The sequence below is a fragment of the Danio rerio genome, chromosome 24, assembly GCF_052040795.2.
Source record: "Danio rerio strain M-AB ecotype USA chromosome 24, GRCz13ab, whole genome shotgun sequence".
In the NCBI taxonomy this organism is placed as follows: domain Eukaryota; kingdom Metazoa; phylum Chordata; class Actinopteri; order Cypriniformes; family Danionidae; genus Danio; species Danio rerio.
Genome location: NC_141044.1, coordinates 42,247,129 through 42,267,683, shown reverse-complemented (window position 1 = coordinate 42,267,683; position 20,555 = coordinate 42,247,129). Strand labels below are relative to the sequence as shown.

Genomic DNA, 20,555 nt, shown 5'->3' with positions numbered 1-20,555 from the left:
ACTCTACATTCATTTGTGACAAAAATAAGTTTACATTACAGTGTAAAATGTTGGATTACTCACAATTCCTTCATGTTGTTCCAACACAAATCCATTAAGTTAACTATTTTTACAAATTTAACGGGATCAAAAATAAAAGAAGTTGTCCCCAAAAACCACAAGAATTGTGTTGATTTAGCTCATTTTAAATAAAATAATAGTGTGTACTATAATATATTTTACTAGAAACTACTTTGTTCATTCATATGACATTTATTTTTGATACTACGTTAATTTGTAACAAAAAATAAGCTTATATTACACTGTAAATATGCTGGGTTTCACACAAATTAATTAACTTTACTTCTGTTTTTACAAATTTAAGTGGATCGAACATAAAAAATGTTAAGAATTGTGTTGATTCAGCTCATTTTAAATTAGTGTGAACAAGAAGCAAAATTATTTTAATGAAATCTACTTTCAGTCGCATGACACTTTTTAGACTTAAGCTTAGAGTACAGTGTAAAATGTTGAATTACTCTCAATTCCTTCATGTTGATAAAATAATTCAGTTATTAGAAATGAGTTATTAAAATTATTATGATAAGAAATGTGCTGAACAAATCTCTCCATTAAACAGAAATTGGGGAGAAAATTAAAAAGGGGGAGCTAATAATTCAATGGGGCTAATAATTCTGACTTCAACTGTATATACATTTTTTTAATAATAATTTTTAGGGTTTTTTCACCTTTATTATGACAGAACAGTAGAGAATTCAGACAGGAATACATTGGGAGCAGAGAGAGGGGAAGGATCAGCAAAGGACCTCGAGCCGGGAATCAAACTCGGATCGCCGTGAGCACATTGGTGCTATATGTTAACACGCAGTACCACTAGGCCAATGGCGCCGACTGAACTGCATTTTAAGTGATTGCTAGAGTTTTCAGTGAAATTTTTATTTAAACCTGCACAGTTTTTAAATGAAGTGTTGTTTCATGTGTTTATGGAGTTCAATGCTCAGTCATGTGTGACATTTAAAAGTGTTTAAAACACACACAGCGTAATACAACTTTGAGTGTTATCATCAATAACATGTTTGTTAGTCTAATTCAGCAAGCCATTTATTTGTGATAAATTGTTAAATCTATCAATCAGTCTGAAATGTGTTAACATTTCCAATTTTTTAAGTGCACTAACAATCATGAGTTTATATTACAATTATGTTGGATTTTCGTTAGTCATTAGTTACAATACATTTACATTTAGTCATTTAGCAGACGCTTTTATCCAAAGCGACTTACAAATGAGAACATGGAAGCAATTTACACAACTATAAGAGCCACAATGAATAAGTGCTGTAGGCAAGTTTCAGGTGTGTAAAGTGTAAGAAGCAAAACATTAGTAATGTAAGTTTTTTTTTTTTTTGGGTACAGTTAGCGGTGGAGCCAGAGAGGCAATTGCAGATTAGGAAGGAAAGTGGAGACTAAATAGTTGAGTTTTTCGTCGTTTCTTGAAGACAGTGACAATACATACAATTAAATAAAATACTAGCTAATAAGACCAACTAATTTTCACAGCATTTGCTTTTATAGTTTTCTTCTGAAGAGAGTCTTATTCCTTTTAGTTTGGCTGGATTTTTTTATGCTAAAACTGCTAAGGCCAATTTTGTTAGCACTCTTACATTTTTTTACAGAACAAACTACTGTCAATCAATGACTTGTCTAATTAACCAAACTTGCCCAATTAACCCAGGTAAGCCTTTAAACTGCCCTTTAATCTTGCAAAATAACAACACTGTAAAACCCAACAGTCAACTTTATCAGATGTAATGAGTGTAGCTAACTCAAAATTAACTGATAGTTAATTCTACTCATTTAAAAAGAGTTTTAAACTCAGTGTTGAAGGTAAAGAGTTAATTAAATACCTCAGTACTTCAACTTAAATGGAGTAAGTTCACAATACTCATAACTCAAATGGTTTGTTGCAATTGTTTTCCTCAAACGGTTTGAGTTGCATCAACTCATTGGGTTTTACAGTACTCAGCTGGTTTGAGTTCTCTTCATTAATGGGTTTTACTGTGCTCTTATTGCTTCATTTACTCAATTGGATTAAGTTCACAGTACTCATTAAGATTAGTTTTTGAACTTAAATTATTTGTTGCAATCGGTTTTCTCAAATGGTTTGAGTTACCTAAACCTTTTGGGTTTTAAAGTGTAGTAAAATATTATGTACTGCCATCATAGAAAAGACAAAAGAAAGTAGCTGCTAGAAATTGGTTTAAAATGTGTTGCAAAAATATTCTCTCCGGTAAACAGCACTAGGAAAATATCTGCACTGAAAAAAAATGTTGCATGCAGAACTGTTGCAAACAATTTATTTGTGTTGAATTTAAACAAACAAATTAAATTTAATAATGTTCAACTTAATTTGTTTGTTTAAATTCAGCCAAAATAAATAGTTTACAACCACTTAACGTAAAAAAAAAGATTAAATCCAAGGAATCATCTTTGAATTATTTTTTTTAGTTTGGGCTAATACATAACTGATGTAAAAATGTCAGTCCAAATTGAAAAGTTGAAATAATTATGAGCAGTATTGCATTATTGCATTTTGTAAGTTATTTTCTGTCAAATTTGTAACAGCTCCTGGCCAAAATATAATGAACCAAAAAAAGAAACTCATCTCTGTTATTTCCATGACCCACATTCAGCTCCGCTTGGGTTCACGGACAGACATCATGACATTCTCCGGTCAAAACTGCAGCTAAAAACTAGAACTCACCGTTCCCTTACAACCTCCTGAGGGGGGACCATAGCCCAAAAACCAGCCAACACACCACGGCACATCACAACTTTTGCTGCATTCCAGCGATGACCCTTAAACAAGCTAGGGATAAAGTACTTCCAGGAGGTTGTTTCCGCAGAATAAGGGCTTATCTGCATAATACTGTATGTTATATAAAACTGAAATGCTATATTCTGTGAAAACAACTATCCTTGATGTACTTTATCCCACCTATTACAAGGCTACTTGCCACAAAACATAAAAACAGTTGAGCAGCATAGAAACTAAAACAGCTGATGGAGTATACACTAACCTGCGCATTATTCAGCCACAATATGGCGCCAAACAAGATCACAAGATGGCACCAATGGTGTTGTGACAGACAAGCAAATACATATTAATGTGAATGTATGTAAATGGACGTGAATGTATTCACTGATGGTAAAACTTGATTCTCAGTTTCTGGGTGAGTCTGGGTGATTTAAGGGTTGTTATCTCAGAAAAACATAGCTTAAAATGTCGCATCTGACCAATCAGATTAGAGTATTCCCAACAGCCTAGTAATAAAAAGTTGTATTAACAGCATCAGGTGCATTCAAGTCACTTTCGTCTGCACAAGATGGCGTTGTACCTATACTATTGAAGTATGAAATGAAGAGCAAACAATTTGCATCAATTACGTTTTCTCACTGAAAACTAACTCCACCCGCTGATTTATGTGTAATAACGATTATATAACAGAATACACTCACCAGCCACTTTATTAGGCACACCTGTCCAACTGCTAACGTAAATTTCTAATCAGCCAATCACATGGCAACAACTCAATGCATTTAGGCATGTAGACATGGTCAAGACGATCTGCTGCAGTTCAAAGTGGGCATCAGAATGAGGAAGAAAGGGGATTTAAGTGACTTTGAACGTGGCATGATTGTTGGTAGACGGGCTGGTATGAGTATTTCAGAAACTGTTGATCTACTGGGATTTTCACTCACAACCTCTAGGGTTTACAGAGAATGAAGAAAAAGAGGAAATATCCAGTTGAGCGGCAGTTCTGTGGGAGCAAATGCCTTTTTGATGCCAGAGGTCAGAGGAGAATGGCCAGACTGGTTCCAGCTGATAGAAAGGCAACAGAAACTCAAATAAGCACTCGTTACAACCGAGGTCTGCAGAAGAGCATCTCTGAACACACAACACGTCCAACCTTAAAGAGGATGGGCTACAGCAGCAGAAGACCACACCGGGTGCCGCTCCTGTCAGCTAAGAACAGGAAACTGAGGCTACAATGGTGTAATGGTGTGGGGGAGATTTTCGGGGGAACACTTTGGGTCCATTAGTACCAATTCAACATCATGACAACGCCACAGCCTACCCGAGTATTGTGTCCATCCCTTTATGACCACAGCATACTCATCTTCTGATGGCTACTTTTAGTAGGATAGCACACCATGTCATACAGAATCATCTCAGACAGGTTTCTTGAACATGACGATGAGTTCACTGTACTCAAATGGCCTCCACAGTCACCAGATCTCAATCCAATAGAGCACCTTTGGGATGTGGTGGAACGGGAGATTAGCATCATGGATGTGCAGCCGACAAATCTGCAGCAACTGTGTGATGCTATCATGTCAATATGGAGGAAAATCTCTGAGGAATATTTCCAGTATCTTGTTGAATCTGTCATGAAGGATTAAGGCAGTTCTCAAGGCAAAAATGGGTCCAACCTGGTACTAGTAAGGTGTACCTAAAAAAAATGGTTATTGAGTGTAAATAATATGTAATAACTTTTGTGCCTTTTTTGTGAATTCAACTTGTAAATATGATGCACCCGACATGACTTAATCAAACCATTACATTACCCATTGCTAAAAGGACTGATTTTTTAATGCACAAAACTTACTGGTGCAGTTTAGCATATTTGACTTGCTACTTTTTTACACTTTTACTTACCAAGTTACCATAAAGTTACCATGAATTGAATTAAGCATGTTTTCATTCTGTGTAATTCATTTAGATCCATTCACAATATAAATCCAGTTTCATTTATTGCATGATTTTAGATTTCTCTAACGCATTTACAGGCTTTCTCTGACATCTGATACAGGCTTGATGATGAAACCAAAACACAGAGACCTCAGATACAAGACAATACTACTGTGTGTTTGTGTGTGTGTCTGAGAGAGAGACAGAGAGAGAATGCATGAGTAAGTGTGTGTGTGTGTGTGTGTGTGTGTGTGTGTGTACAGATCAGGTATCATGTTTTTCAGGCACTTATTGTAAGCTAACTGCAGACAGCACAGAGACGCTTCACTGTAATTATGTAATGATGTTATCAAGTATCACATCCAATAAACAGATCTTTATGTGAAATGAAGAGAGAGCTGGAAAAAAATATCACAAAAAGTCAAATTTTCTCTTCATACAGTACAGTTAACCGCCGAAACAAGATCTAGGAGATTCAACTATCAAGGAACAGGGGATCACAGAAACTTGAGGGAGGGGCATCCACACATCATCCCCTAACAATCATCTGTCAACACTCTAGCAACCCCATGCCACTCACATTCCACCAACATTATAGTGCATCATGAAACATTTTACTGAAGTGTTCAATCCAATTCAATTCAATTCAGGTTTATTTGTTTAGCACTTTTCATAATAATTATCATTTCAAAGCAGCTTTACAGAAGGTGTACGTTATTGCATTACAATCAAATTCAGAGCAGTTAAGGTTATTAATTACCATACCTTTATTAGTAATAACTTTTAAAATTAACTACTAGGGTTCTCATGATGCCATTAATTTGTTAGGATACAAATTACGCGATTACCAGGAGAGTATCACTTGTTTGCGGGCATCCAGGAGTCTCTGTACATTTGCCAACCCGGGCTCATTGTGGAAACGTAGCCCCGCGGACGTTTCTGCGGACCGCGATTTGCGTCCCGGGAGGTACGTATTCGAGCGTTTTTTTTGTTTTCGCGGATCCGCGAGAGGCCGCTGTGCGCGCTTTTTCGCGTCTCGGGAGCGCGCGGCGTTCGCGCCCTCGCTGTTCTCGCACGAAAAGCCACCGGATCGGGAAAAAAAAAAGCCCTCGTCTTCGATTTCGACCGCGTTTTCGGATCCCGCTGCGTTCTCGCCCTCATTTTCCGGATTCCGTTTTTCATCTTACCTGATTTCCGGAACCCGCTGTTACCCGGACTCGATCCCGGTCGTCGTCCACCGCGGCGCCGACGCAACGCTGTGAGCTAGGCGGACAAACTGATTGCGTCGGGAAAGCCCTCCACTCGGAGGCGAGCCGTCGGCCGGCGAGCGCGAAGAGGAGGGGCGGAGCGGCGTCACACCGCCCCGAAGCGTTCGCTCGAAAAAAACCAAACGCGGCCACAGTACCTCCAGCCACGTAAATCGCGGTCTCCAGAAACGTCCGCGGGGCTACGTTTCCAGAATGAGCTTGGGTTGACATTTGCAGATAACACCCGGAACTTCCCGCCCTACTCATAATTCTCTCTTCATATAGCTGTAAGCCTATTACATATCTGAAAAACACTGTGAAATAACCGGGGTCGGATCGTACTGCTTTCTCACTACAATCGATCCGCTCCAGAGTTCATTCCATTTAGGGCTGTGCAAAAATATCAATATATCGCGATAATTTCTTTTACGATAGTGTATCGATAGTTCAACCTAAAGTATTGATTCAAGTTGGGCCAAACAACCTCCTCCTTTGCTCTAGTAGATGTCGCTAACTCGCAATCAACAAAACGCTAAATAGTATGGTATTAGAAGTAAGCAAAGTGAGCATGGTGGAAAACTTCCGTCTGCCTTAACTAATATTGCAGAGTTGCTGAAAACTGCATAGGAGGAATGGGACATCAAATGAAAGGACCCGTCATTGTAACAGACAATGCGTCAAACATGACCATGGCAGCACAGCTGGCCGGCATGTTGCATATAAAATGTTTCATGCATGCCATCAATTTACCTGTGCGACCAGTTTTCACAGCAAAATGTTCACAATGTTGTTAGTCTCACTGTCCATTTCTAATAGTTTACTGCATATTAGAGCACTGTGTTCCAGTCTTGTCTACTTGATGCATTTCAATTTTTTTACTTGCTTTAGTTTTATAAATTATTTCATTTATATGTGACTTTAGTGGCATATGCATTTTAGTTCAGTGTTTAATAACAAAATGCATTTAATACAGTTTATTGAGTTCTCTGTTCAATCACACTTTGCAGTTCTAATGAATTGAAATGGATAGAAAATAAATTGGAATTGAAATTTTAATTCGTCTGTTGACTTTAACAAGTTGTCAATATAACATGACACACATACTAATACAAACTATTGCAATATATCACAATATGTATTGTATCGCAATATATCGGGATATATTGTATCGCGACCCATGTATCGTGATATGTATCATATCGTGAGGTCCTTGCCAATACACAGCCCTAGTTCCAATTGAGTCAAGACCACCTCATTCAGGTGATCTCAGACCGATTGATTTGGCATGGATCCGAATGCGATTGCTGGTTTCACATATGCCAAATGAACCACGTTAACTGGGCAAAAGAGACAGGTTCCCAAACAAAAGTCTAGGTGTGAAAGCAACCTAAGAAACTAACTGAAATACAAATTAAGCAAGTATTGAATGGGTAAAGCTAAAATTAATTAATTCATTCAATCATTCAGTTTAGCTGCAACCCAGTACTGGGAAACATCCATACACCCTTATTCACACACACTCATACACTAGACAATTTAGCGCAAGTGTTTGGACTGTGGGGGAAACCGGAGCACACGGAGGAAACCTACGCCAACATGGGCAGGACATGCAAACTCCACACAGAAATGCCAACTGATCCAGCCAGGACTCGAACCAGCGACCGTCTTTCTGTGGGGCCACAGTGCTAACCACTGATGCATTACCCACAAACAAAAACAAAAGTCAACAAAGCAGAGATCAACATCCCATATATCAGTTCAAAAGCATAAATAAATGGAAAACACAAAATATGGAGACTTGGACATTTCCTACAGTGTATTTAAAATAAAGTAAAGTGTAGGAAAAGTCAGTGAGTAGTCATGTAAGTGTGACAGCAATGACGTCGCAGAAGCAGGCCAGACTAAAAAAGCACGAAACCTCTCTGAGCTCCGACTGCATATATTTAGATTTCAGGCCACGGGGTTTCCTCCCTCCTTGGTCTTTGTCGTACATCAGTTCTGTCTCTTTTCCCTATTTTTGCTTCATAACCTTCATTCTTTTTGTGCGTGTCTTATGTTAATTTCTGTCTACCCCAGCTAACTCACCTCCCTCCCCCTCCGCAACCCATTTAGCATCTCTAGAGGATCATGGGACAGCACCCATGCAGACGAGGGTCTCCAGAGGGTCTAAATGATGTGTTTAAAGCTCACGCATGTGTGTGCAAACTCTCTCATACACACACTGGAAACTGGCGCACACACTCCCAAAATGTTAACACCCCTTTTACGTCAGTCTGCCTTGGCTGCACATGTTCGGGAGGGTAAGATTCGGGTCTCTCGGGGGACATGTGCGGTTGTGTATCTGTGTGATTTGATAGCCAGAACATCTCTGTTGTGTTAAGCAGCTTTAAAACAGAGATCTGATCAATAATGTAGAAGCTCAGAACAAAAACAAATACATGAGAAACCTGAAGTGAGTCCAGCGTCCTTCCTCGACCTGAACTCACCACTTCATATTAGAGCTGCATGATATTGGAAAAATCAGACAGTGCCATGTTTTGTGTTTATTATGTATTTAGATTGAGAAATGAATGGATAAATAGATAGATGGATGGATGGACAGATGAATGAACTAATAGATAGTAACATGGATGGATGGATGGATAGATAGACAGACAGATGGACGGATGAATAGATAGAACCATGGATGGATGGATGGATAGATAGACAGACAGATGGACGGATGAATAGATAGAACCATGGATGGATGGATGGACAGATGAATGGATGGATGGACAGATGAATAGATAGATAGACAGATGGCCGGATGAATAGATATATAGAACCATGGATGGATGGATGGATGGATGGATGGACGGATGAATAGATAGATAGACAGATGGCCGGATGAATAGATATATAGAACCATGGATGGATGGATGGATGGATGGATGGATGGATGGATGGATGGATGGATGGATGGATGGATGGATGGATGGATGGATGGATGGATGGATGGATGGATGGATGGATGGATGGATGGATGGATGGATGGATGGATGGATGGATGGATGGATCATAGGTAGATGGACAGATGGATGGATGGATAGACAAGATAGAATAGCTAGATAGAACCATAGATGGATGGATGGATAGATAGATAGATAGATAGATAGATAGATAGATAGATAGATAGATAGATAGATAGATAGATAGATAGATGGATAGATGGATGGATGGATGGATGGATGGATCATAGGTAGATGGACAGATGGATGGATGGATAGACAAGATAGAATAGCTAGATAGAACCATAGATGGATGGATAAATAGATAGATAGATCCATGGATGGATGGACGGACGGCAGGTAGATGATAGATGGATGGATGGATGGATTTATTGATTCATGGATTGATGGATAGACAGATAAACAGTTAGAAGGATGGTTAGATAGACAGATAGACAGACGGACTGACGGACGGAGGAATGGATAGATGAATGGATGGATGGATTGAACAGAACTACAGACAGACGGATGGACAGATAGACAGAATTTATTAGAATTAAAATAAAACATTAAATAGTGGTCTATGGTTTTCTGGAGAGTCAAACAGTATTCAGGCAGAGAAACAGAATACTCAAATAGATTACATGAGTTTTACTTTAAATGATCACACAAACACAAGCCTTGAAAACACAAACATTTGATAAACTTTCACTCTATTATGCTTAAACCTTGGGGTATCTCCTCAAATCTCATGTGTTTTGAACTGTAGCTCCCGGTGAGCTGTACTCCAGACTCAACATTGCAGATATCAATGCTGAAACAATACATCCAACCCTACTTCATACAACATCAATGAGGGAAAAATATCATCACAAACACCAACAAATCCGTCAAAATGACCCAAAAGCTAAACAGCCTCAATTACTCGTCAAGATCATTCTGAGGCTGAAAATAAAAAGTGCATTGGACCCAATGTCACAGTCTGAAACAAGGTGAAACCAAAGTATGCGAATGCACTCATTTTGGCACATTTAGCTCTAAAACCCAGTGACCTGCCTACCTAGAAAGCATACTAAGAATCACAGGAGGCATCTTGACATCAAACATCTCTCTTCAGTCTATTTTTAAGCCAGCACTGTGTGCTTTTTTATTCACAAAGAGAAATTCTTAAGAAAAGTTTAAGATTGCAAAGGGAAGTAACAGAAATCGTTCAGCCAAAACATTAAAAACATTCTCTTTTTTTGTGTTTTGGGTCTTTTCTTTTTTTTTTTTTTATCCACTAGTAAAATCCCAGACCACCCTAATATAAATAAAGCATGCAAGTAAAATGTGCTGCATGCGTCCATTTTCGCATACTTAAACTAAATCCTATGCACATTTATGTGAAGTAAAAGTTCATACTGAACTTTTGAGTGGACAACAGAAGAGTATGCAAGATTTAGGACAAACTAGTTCCTCGTAAATGGACCGTTATGTTGCTGAGTTGCATCCCCTGTCAATCATCTCAAATCGTCCACATTTATTTTTAAATGCTTATCTTATTAGAGATGCAGCAGCAGGATAATCTGCCATTCACGAGTCTTTTCATGTAGAGAAATCTTGAAATAGTGTGTGCAATAATGGACAGTTGTATACTTCGAATTTCTAATAGAAATTGCAGAGCATCTGGGAACCTTTTGGCCCAATCTTTTCAACATACTACGATTTGGGACATACTAATTGTATTTTTGAACACTATTTAGGACAGAACTGTCACGGTTCTGGAGAGGAAGGGGGCAAGGACTCAAGTGCAGGGAAATAATGGGTATTTATTGATAAAAAAAAAAAGCAAAACAGCAAGACAAACTACCCGGAGGGGGAAAATATTAATAAAACAAATAAACAAACAAACTAGACAGGGCAGGCTGGCGATCTGGAGAACAAGACAGGGAACGACAACATCAGATGACGAACTGGCAAAGAACAGCAGACAAGAGGGGATTGATTATAAACTGTGGTAAATTAACACACAAACAGATGAACATAATTAACTAATAATGGGTTAACAAGGGGGGTGGGACTAGACAATAGACGGGAGAGCGCATGACACGGAGAGACAACACAAGCCATGCGCTCACATGAAACGAGACTAGGACAGGCAGCCAATGAGAACTCATTAACCATGCGTTCATGACAACACAAGCACACGGTGCATGTAAACATACACCACGTGCTAAACAACACCAACAGAAGACTGAATGCAAGACACGAGCACACGATGAATGAAAACACTCACCGTGCACTCACACACGCAGCGTGCATGTTTCATCCCAGCGCCGGCCAAAACCGAAACTAACTGGACAGAGAGGCTGGGAATGAAACACCACGCTGCAGACAGACAAAACTAGTGTCCGGGCTCTGCCACCAAAACAAGAATTTACAAGACCAGAGTGGCAGAACCCTGACAAGAACACAACCATCAAGCATTGTTTAAGCAATGCCCAAGCAAACATTCAGAACATCCTAGCAACCACTATGCAAGACACTTTTGATGCAAATCTGTGTTGTTATATGCAGTGTCACTCTCTTATTTTAATTGTAGTTTTCTGAACTGAGCAACCATGCTGCACTGATGATCTGTTTCTTTTTCTTAAGGGTCTGAGGAAACCGGAGGGCTTCTACTGTTGCTTGGATTTGTCCCAGCATCACTACAACTAAACCACCCACCAACCTGGACTTGTACCACTACTACTACTAAACCGCTCCAAGAGAGAGGAAACACCAGATTGGAAGCATAGGACAGGGGAGCGATAAAGAGAATGAGCGTGGGTCGGATTGGTCGCTACAGTATAGTGTCGACGGAGGAGGATGGTCTGCGTTTGACGACCATGCATGGCGGAGGGATGAATGGATACGGCAATGGCAAAATCCACACCCGGAGAAAATCCCGCAACCGCTTCGTCAAGAAGAACGGACAGTGCAATGTGCAGTTCACCAACATGGACGAGAAGTCCCAGCGCTACATGGCGGACATATTCACCACTTGCGTGGACATACGTTGGCGCTACATGCTAATTGTTTTCACGCTTGTTTTCGTGATTTCCTGGTTAGCGTTTGGCTTGGCGTTTTGGGTTATCGCGCTTCTTCACGGTGACCTGGACAACCCAGCAGGTGATGACAACTTTACGCCATGCGTGCTACAAGTCAACGGCTTCATCGCAGCATTCCTGTTCTCAATCGAGACGCAGACAACAATCGGCTACGGTTTCCGCTGTGTAACAGAAGAATGTCCTCTCGCTGTGTTTCTCGTGGTCTTCCAGTCCATCGTGGGCAGCATCATCGACTGCTTCATGATTGGAGCAATCATGGCCAAAATGGCACGTCCCAAGAAGCGGGCACAAACTCTGCTGTTCTCGCATAACGCCGTCATCGCCATGCGTGATGGAAAACTGTGCTTGATGTGGCGGGTCGGCAATTTACGAAAGAGTCACATTGTTGAGGCGCACGTTCGGGCACAGCTCATCAAACCGCGGGTTACGACTGAAGGAGAGTACATCCCGCTCGACCAACTGGACATAAACGTTGGTTTCGATAAAGGACTTGACCGCATCTTCCTCGTCTCTCCAATCACCATCCTGCATCAAATTGACCACGAGAGTCCTCTGTTCGGCATTAGTAAGCAGGATCTGGAAACGGCAGATTTTGAGATCGTGGTCATCTTGGAGGGCATGGTGGAGGCGACAGCCATGACGGCACAGGCTCGAAGCTCCTACTTGGCCAGTGAGATCCTCTGGGGGCATCGCTTTGAGCCGGTGCTGTTTGAGGAAAAGAACCAGTACAAGGTTGATTACTCTCACTTCCACAAGACCTACGAGGTGCCGTCCACCCCTCGCTGCAGTGCCAAGGACATGATGGAAAACAAGTACCTGGTGGTTCCCACCGCTAACTCCTTCTGCTATGAGAACGAGCTGGCGATCCTGAGCCACGAAGAAGAAGAGGACGACAGTCCAGAACGGATAAAGCCAGAGCGAGCAATGAGCCTCAGCCCGGAGAGAACCCCTCGACATGACTTCGACCGGCTGCAGACGCCTCGATGCACAGAACAAAGGTCATACCGCAGGGAGTCGGAGATATGAACCTTTACCGTGACCTTTTTGATACTCAAGTTTCGTTCCTGGAGATACTGGAGCTTCTACAAATGCAGAACAATGCAAAGTGCCATACGGAGAGAGTGAGCGTGTGAATGAGCAAAAAACAAACGAATGAATGTGCAAAGACGTTCAGCGGAGATGCTGATTCAAAGAGAAGGGTCTTTTATCCCGCACGGAAAACTTGAATCTTTTCCTCAATTTGTTTCAGTAGAATAGTTCAGCTGATAAACAACTGTTGATTCCTAAAGGGACACTTCACCCAAAAATGAAAGGTCTATCATCATTTACCCACCCTTGTGTCATTGCAAAATGGTTTTACTTTCTTCTGTTGAACATAAAATAGGAAATAGTTTTAATAAACTTCCACCAAAAATAGTCGGAGTCACATGAGAGTGAGTAAATGATGGCCATTGTTTTTGGTGCACCATTCCTTCAGCGTGTAAATATTTCTGCATAGATACATGGTTTTGTGTGCTGTATTAATTTCTAGCGAGAGAAATGCGAAGACATTGTTAATTTTACAGCGAAAAGAAAGAATTAGCTACTTTATTTTTGCATTCAATCCGAGCACAAATGACAAGCAATGTCGGGACACACTATCCCTGGAGATCTACACACACATTGATCAGTGAAACATGATAAATTCCCCTTTACAACTGCACTACCTAGACAGATTAAATGAACAATGTGAGCACCTGAGTGTAATGTGTGTGTGCGCGTGTGTGTGTGCAGCTGAGCACAATGCCTCATGTGAGACGCACAAGGAGAAGGTTAGAATGCAAACAGTCCTGAAACTCCTGACAACATGCTCATGCATATATGTTATATAGATATATTTACAGCATAATAGAGATATATATTTAGGTAGGCAGATATATAAAGTACTGTAGACATTATCAGTTTGCACCAAGTAATGCAGCGGCAAATCTTCAGACAACTCAATGGGGATAATCGTCTTATTTCTAACTATTTAGATCAGTGGTTCTCAAACTGTGGTACGTGTACCACTAGTGGTACGCAGGCTTTCTTATAGTGGTACACGGAGGAATGAAATATGTCATGTACATGCTACATACATTTCAAAATGGATTAAAATTTATATAATATGCCATATATGATATATAGTCTAAATTTCTGAGGTAATCTGCCAGGTTTTTTAACTGTGCAGAGTTGTAGCTGCTTTAAAGGGCCTACTATGCTACTGTATTTCAATACTGCTCATTTTGGTGGTACTTGGAGAGACAATCTTTTTCTAAGGTGGTACTTGATGAAAAACGTTTGAGAACCACTGATTTAGATGGTTCATCTTTCGTCCTTGAGGCACTGACAGAAAAGCCAGATAGAAAACTCTGTGTGAATCCAGAAACTTCCCTGCAAATGTTGTATTTTATTACATTTACGGTCTTAATATATTTTAACTTCCTGTTATATTTTCATAGATTTTTTTGAAGGGGATTCTAGAACGCCAACATTTACTGCGTTTCTATACATAGATTACACAATATTACAAGTCTAACCAACTTGAAAGGTAACAAACGAGAATGATCGTCTCTCAGAATATTCCCCCATCTATGCACACGATTGGACTAAGTGTACAATCTGCATTTCTTCAACGTTTTTTCTATTATTTTGAAAAACACTTCAAAACATCTTGATGCAAATTAATTTAAGGAATGTTTCAGGTTAAATAAAGCTGTCAGTTATCACTGTAATAATGTTATGGCATCTGGAATTCACGTTAAAACAAACAAAACAAACATCATGTTTACAATAATGCACTTAAGAAATACATGGGGCATGTTTTTGTTCTGAAACCTAGTGAGCTCTCAGTGTACGAAGCATCTAAGAAAATCTCTCTTGACGCAGAAAGTGTTTGTTTAAAGTTGCTTTGACTTGCTTTGTCAAGCTTTGAAACTTCAAGAATCGTTTGATTCGAATCGATGATTCTGCGCTAGGCATGGGCCGGTATAAGTTTCTGATGGTGTGATAACCTTCTATAAAAATACCACGGTTTCTCGGTATCACGGTAGTGTGATTACTGCTCTAAAATAAGTCATTTTTTAAATGTCTGGGTAAAACATTTACGCTAAAGCAAACAAAACAAACATGATGTTTACAATAATGCACTTAAGAAATATATGGGACATGTTTTTGTTCTGAAACTTAGTGAGCTCTCAGTGTACGAAGCATCTAAGAAAATCTCTCTCGACGCAAAAAGTGTTTGTTTAAATTAGCTTTGACTTGCTTTGCTTTGATTCTGCGCTAGGCATGGGCCGGTATAGGTTTCTGACGATGTGATAGCCTGGTAATAATACCATGGTTTCTCGGTATCCTGGTATTGTGATTACTGCTCTAAAATAAGTTATTTTTTAAATGTCTGGGTAAAAAAAACTACTTTATTCCCCATTAAACACAATATATTTAATTTTAAGAAATGTTTATAATATTTTGGAGCAGTAAACATGTCAGGCTAAATCATTTTAAAAAGTCATTGACTTCTGCTCTCTTATTAGTTTCAAAAACAGATTTCTTTACGTCACATTAAAAAAAAACATTAACCTTAGTTAATGTATTTTAACAAAACATGGTATTAAATACTTGACTTTCCCAAACCGCGGTAAACCTTGAAACCAGTTATCGTCCCATGCCTATTCGGCATGAGTATAAAACCCCCAAAATCACACGATTTCAGAAAACGAGGATTCATTTCATCTTAACTGTTTCCAAAGGTTACCAAATGATTATGTTAATATTGGCAAATACACAACTACAAATAATAGTAGCTTTAAAGTAAGCATTTTGACAGGCTCAGGTTAAAGTTTTTAAAAGTTTTGTTTCTATCATGAGTCATGACTGACGAGCTGGCACAAACTTTCCATTTTAAGTAACGTTAAAGGGCCATGAACCATGAAAGGGCCATGATTTTGGGACAGAAGCAGAGTTCTGAAAGTATCACGACAAAATGTGTAGATGTGACATAAAATCTCTTAAATTTTAAATCCTGTCATAATGTGAAGCCAGCGAATGAACGGCACGCACACAGATACCACCTACAGGAGCACAGTGGTATCGCACAAAGACATATTCATCCGCCTAGAAAAGTAGTCCAACCTCAACATCGATTTCCTAACAGATTTTCTAACAGGCATTTTAAGGGAATCGTTAATAATAACTACATTGTGAGCTTAAAATGTTTATTAAACAATTGCAAACAACTTTTCCATACAGATATCGATTTTATAATAAGTGCAAACATGTTGTTTTGTTCGTTGGGATGATCGTCTGTTGTAATCTACAACACATCGCATATGCTTAAACTGAGCTTTAGCTTTATTTATCACGGAATATTCCTTTAAATAAAAGACAAAAATTGTCAGACAGGATTCCTGGAAACTGTGGCTCAGACTGATGCTGTGTGTGTCTTTATGCCATCTGTCTATGACTGTATTCTGAACGTATGAACGGCACATTCAAGAAGCAATAATGAACCGATCAAAGCAATACGTGATGTACAGTATATATCAAACCCGAATGATCAGGACTACACGTTTAGGTTTCACCAGTTTAAAGAGAAGCAATGTATTCCCTGAGGAAGCACAGAGAGCTTGAATAATATCTTTTGTGAGCTGTACTGTACCTTTTGTATAAAAAAGAAAGTAAAAGAAAAAATGATTCTGTTTGCGTCTGCTTTTTACTATCCATACACCCATATATATCTGTCCATCCATCACCTTATCTATCCGTCTATATATCCATCTATCTATATATCCATCCACCACCATCTATCTATATATCCATCCATCTATATATCTATCCATACATTCATCCATCTATTCAGAGAGCTCTGCAACTCTCACAAGGTCACCCACTGAAGCTAAGCAGGGCTGCGCCCGGTCAGTACCTGGATGGGAGACCACATGGGAAAGCTAGGTTACTGCCGGAAGTGGTGTTAGTGAGGCCAGCAGGGGGCGCCCAACCTGCGGTCTGTGTGGGTCCTAATGCCCCAGTATAGTGACGGGGACTCTATACTGCTCAGTGAGCGCCGTCTTTCAGATGAGACTTTAAACCGAGGTCCTGACTCTCTGTGGTCATTAAAAATCCCAGGATGTCCTTCGAAAAAGAGTAGGGGTTTACTGGCCAAAATTTGCCCACTGGCCTCTGTCCATCATGGCCTCCTAACCATCCCCATATCATAATTGGCTTCATCACTGTGTCTCCTCTCCACCAATCAGCTGGTGTGCGGTCTGGTGCAAAATGGCAAAATTAATTATTACTAACTATATATCTATCCATCCATCCTTCCGTCTGTCTGTCCATCCATCACCATCTATCTAGATATCTATCCGTCCATCCATCCATCGCCACCTGTCTATCTATGTCCATCCATCTATCTATCTATATACCTATCTATCCATCCATCCATCACCATCTATCTATCCATCCATCACCATCTGTCTATCTATGCCCATCCAACTATCTATATATCTATCCATCCATCAATCCATCTGTCCGTCCTTCCATCCATCCATCACCATCTGTCTATCCATCCATCCGTGCATTCATCTATCTTTAAATCTACCCATCCATCCATGCATCAATCTACTTATCTATCAATCCATTATCATCTGTCCATCCATCTACATATCTGTCCATGCATCTATCAATCCATCTATGCAGTATATCTATCTATCCATCACCATCTGTCTATCCGTCCATCTGTCTGTCTGTCTGTCTACCCATCTATCTATCTACCTATCTATCTATCTATTTATCCATCCATCCGTTCATCCATCAATTTATCAATGCATCTATCCCTCCATCTATTTATCCATTCATCTAGCATCACAACATATCTATCCATCTATGTATATATCTATCCACCACGCCATCAATCCATCCATCTATCTATCTATCTATCTATCTATCTATCTATCTATCTATCTATCTATCTATCTATCTATCTATCTATCTCATCCCTCACCATCCATATATCCAACCATCCATCATCCATCTGTATATCTATGCATCTATCCCTCTATCTTTTTATCCATTCAATTATCATCACAACATATCTATCCATCTATGTATATATCTATCCATCTACCCACCACTCCATCCAAAGGCACAATTATTTAACCCTCATGTGAAATTTGTGTTATTTTTGTGTGAAAGTGATGTTTAAAACGTTTTCACAGTATTTTCTATTATTCCTATTATATTTTTTTCTTTTGAAAGTCTTATTTCTTGTTATAGCTGATTTATCATTATTTTTTAATGTTAAAAACTGCTAATGTCAACCTTATTAGCCCCCATAAGAAACTATATTTATACATATATTTTCGATTAGCAACAAAACAAACCACTGTACACGTTTAGCATAAGTCAAAGAATGCTAATGCAAATATGCAATGGTACACAGTCAACAGACCAGATTGAAATATCAGTCCGCCCACTTTAACTTTATTTATTAAGTAGACATTCTACTAGCATTAATATATTTATTTATATAAACATGGATGCCTGACCTATTTACAAATGTTTTATAACAGATTCAGTGTATTAATCTGGTCCATCTGACATGTAGTCTATTTATAATAGACATTAAAAATATAGTCCATGTAGAATCCTGAATATGTGGGTCTCACAACAGGCCACTGCATAAACAAAAGGCCTGATGTGGGTTAATGAAGAGCCAAACTAAAGCACAGACCTGAATCTGTGAAGTGAAAATGGACAAAAAGTTAAAAACAGCCAATTTGGGAGACTGAAAGACAACGAGAAACGCCTACGAGACGTGATTTCTGCCAAAGAGAACGACACCTGCTACTGAAGCCAGAAGAGTGTTCATTTGTGTTCAGCTGGGAAAATCATAACAGAGACTCGCTGACTGATTATTTATTAAGCTAGATCACATTCAGTAATGCAGACATGAAGATCAATGTAATGGTCATGGGGGTACATACTTTTGCTCTTCACTGTGAAGTCAAATGTAACCCAATTTAGTCCATTGTAACTTGAAACTCGACTCAACTTTTATAAATTAAGCACATGGTTCATTTACATAATAGCTTTAAAACAACGTGTTAACTCACTTTTAAAGGTAAAGTGAACTAATCGATTTAAAAGCAACGGCTTTACGCACTCTTTAAAGATCAACAAACTGATTTAGGCGCACTGGGTTTGCACACTTTTAAAGTAATGTCAAATAGTTGTTTTAAAAAGCAACAACAGGTTAACTCACTTTTTACTCAACTAATCACAAAAACAAGTTTTACTCACCTTTTTAATGTAGTCAACTAAATCGCTTTAAAAGCAACATTACTCAACTTTTTTGGTAAGAAGTCAACTAAAATCTTTTATAACAAAAGATTTACTCACTTTTTTAAACTAAATTCAACTAATAATTTTTAAAGTAACAGATTAACTCACCTTTTTAAGTAATACCAACTACTCACTTCAAAAGCAACAGATCAACTCACCTTTTTAATGTAGTCAACTAATCACTTTAAAAGCAACATTACTCACTTTTTTTGGTAAGAAGTCAACTAAAATCTTTTATAACAAAAGATTTACTCACTTTTTTAAAGTAAAGTCAACTAATCGCTTTAAATGCAACAGTTTAACTCATTTTTTAAAAGTAAAAAGTCAACTAATACTTTTTAAAGCAAAAGATTTACTCAACTTTTTTTTAGGTAAGATCAACTAATCGTTTCATACTCTCCAAAGAGAGACAAGATCGTGAGGATCAGTCAGACGCGCTGGAAATCAAGAGCCACCCCGACACACACTCAGCTTCCGCTTATAAAGGCGACAAGTTCAATTAGCAACAGGTGCAAGGCGGAGCCAGCCTTAAAGAAAAGAAATTGCAATTAATAAAACAATCTCCACCACAACACAAAAAATCACGAAGAGAATAATAATAATAGTAATAATAATAATAATAAAGGAAGGCTAAATAAAGAATAAACCGTGACAGTAATGTTAACTAATTGTTTAAAAAGCAACAAGTTTACTTGCTTTTTAGTCAAATTATCACAAGAAAACTTGTTTAACTCACTTTTTATTGTAAAGTCAACTGATCGCTTTACTCACAACATTACTCACTTTTTAAAGTAAAAAGTCAACTAAAATCTTTTAAAACAAGATTTACTCACCTTTATTAAGTAAACTAATTGCTTTAAACTACATATTTACTCACTTTTTAAAGTAACGTCAACTAATACTTTTTAAAGAAACAGATTTACTCACCTTTTTAAGTAATGTCAACTATTCACTTTAATAGCAACAGATTAACTCACCTTTTTAATGTAGTCAAGTAATTGCTTTAAAAAAAACATATTTACTCACTTTCCTAAGTCAACTAATCACTTTATAAGGAACAGATTTACTCACCTTCTTAAGTTAACTCAAATAATTGATTTAAAAGCAACAAGTTTACTCA

The 20,555-nt window shown here is 38.6% G+C and overlaps 1 protein-coding gene and 1 long non-coding RNA gene across 2 annotated transcripts in view; one reads left to right on the top strand and one right to left on the bottom strand.

Annotated features, from left to right (window-relative positions):
• The window catches only part of kcnj12a (potassium inwardly rectifying channel subfamily J member 12a), a 28,077-nt gene extending 11,286 nt beyond the window's left edge, over positions 1-16,791 (top strand). Inside the window, exon 2 of the mRNA XM_087310150.1 lies at positions 11,619-16,791. Coding sequence (XP_087166276.1) covers positions 11,783-13,099 — 1,317 coding nt within the window. The 5' untranslated portion in view covers positions 11,619-11,782 and the 3' untranslated portion in view covers positions 13,100-16,791. The remainder of the gene's footprint in view (positions 1-11,618) is intronic.
• A 788-nt stretch (positions 16,792-17,579) lies between these two features.
• On the bottom strand, positions 17,580-20,555 carry LOC147838110 (uncharacterized). Its single transcript, XR_015525421.1, has 3 exons — positions 20,207-20,555; positions 17,999-19,830; positions 17,580-17,878 (listed from the first exon to the last, which is right to left on the bottom strand). It is a non-coding gene; the product is annotated as an uncharacterized LOC147838110 (long non-coding RNA).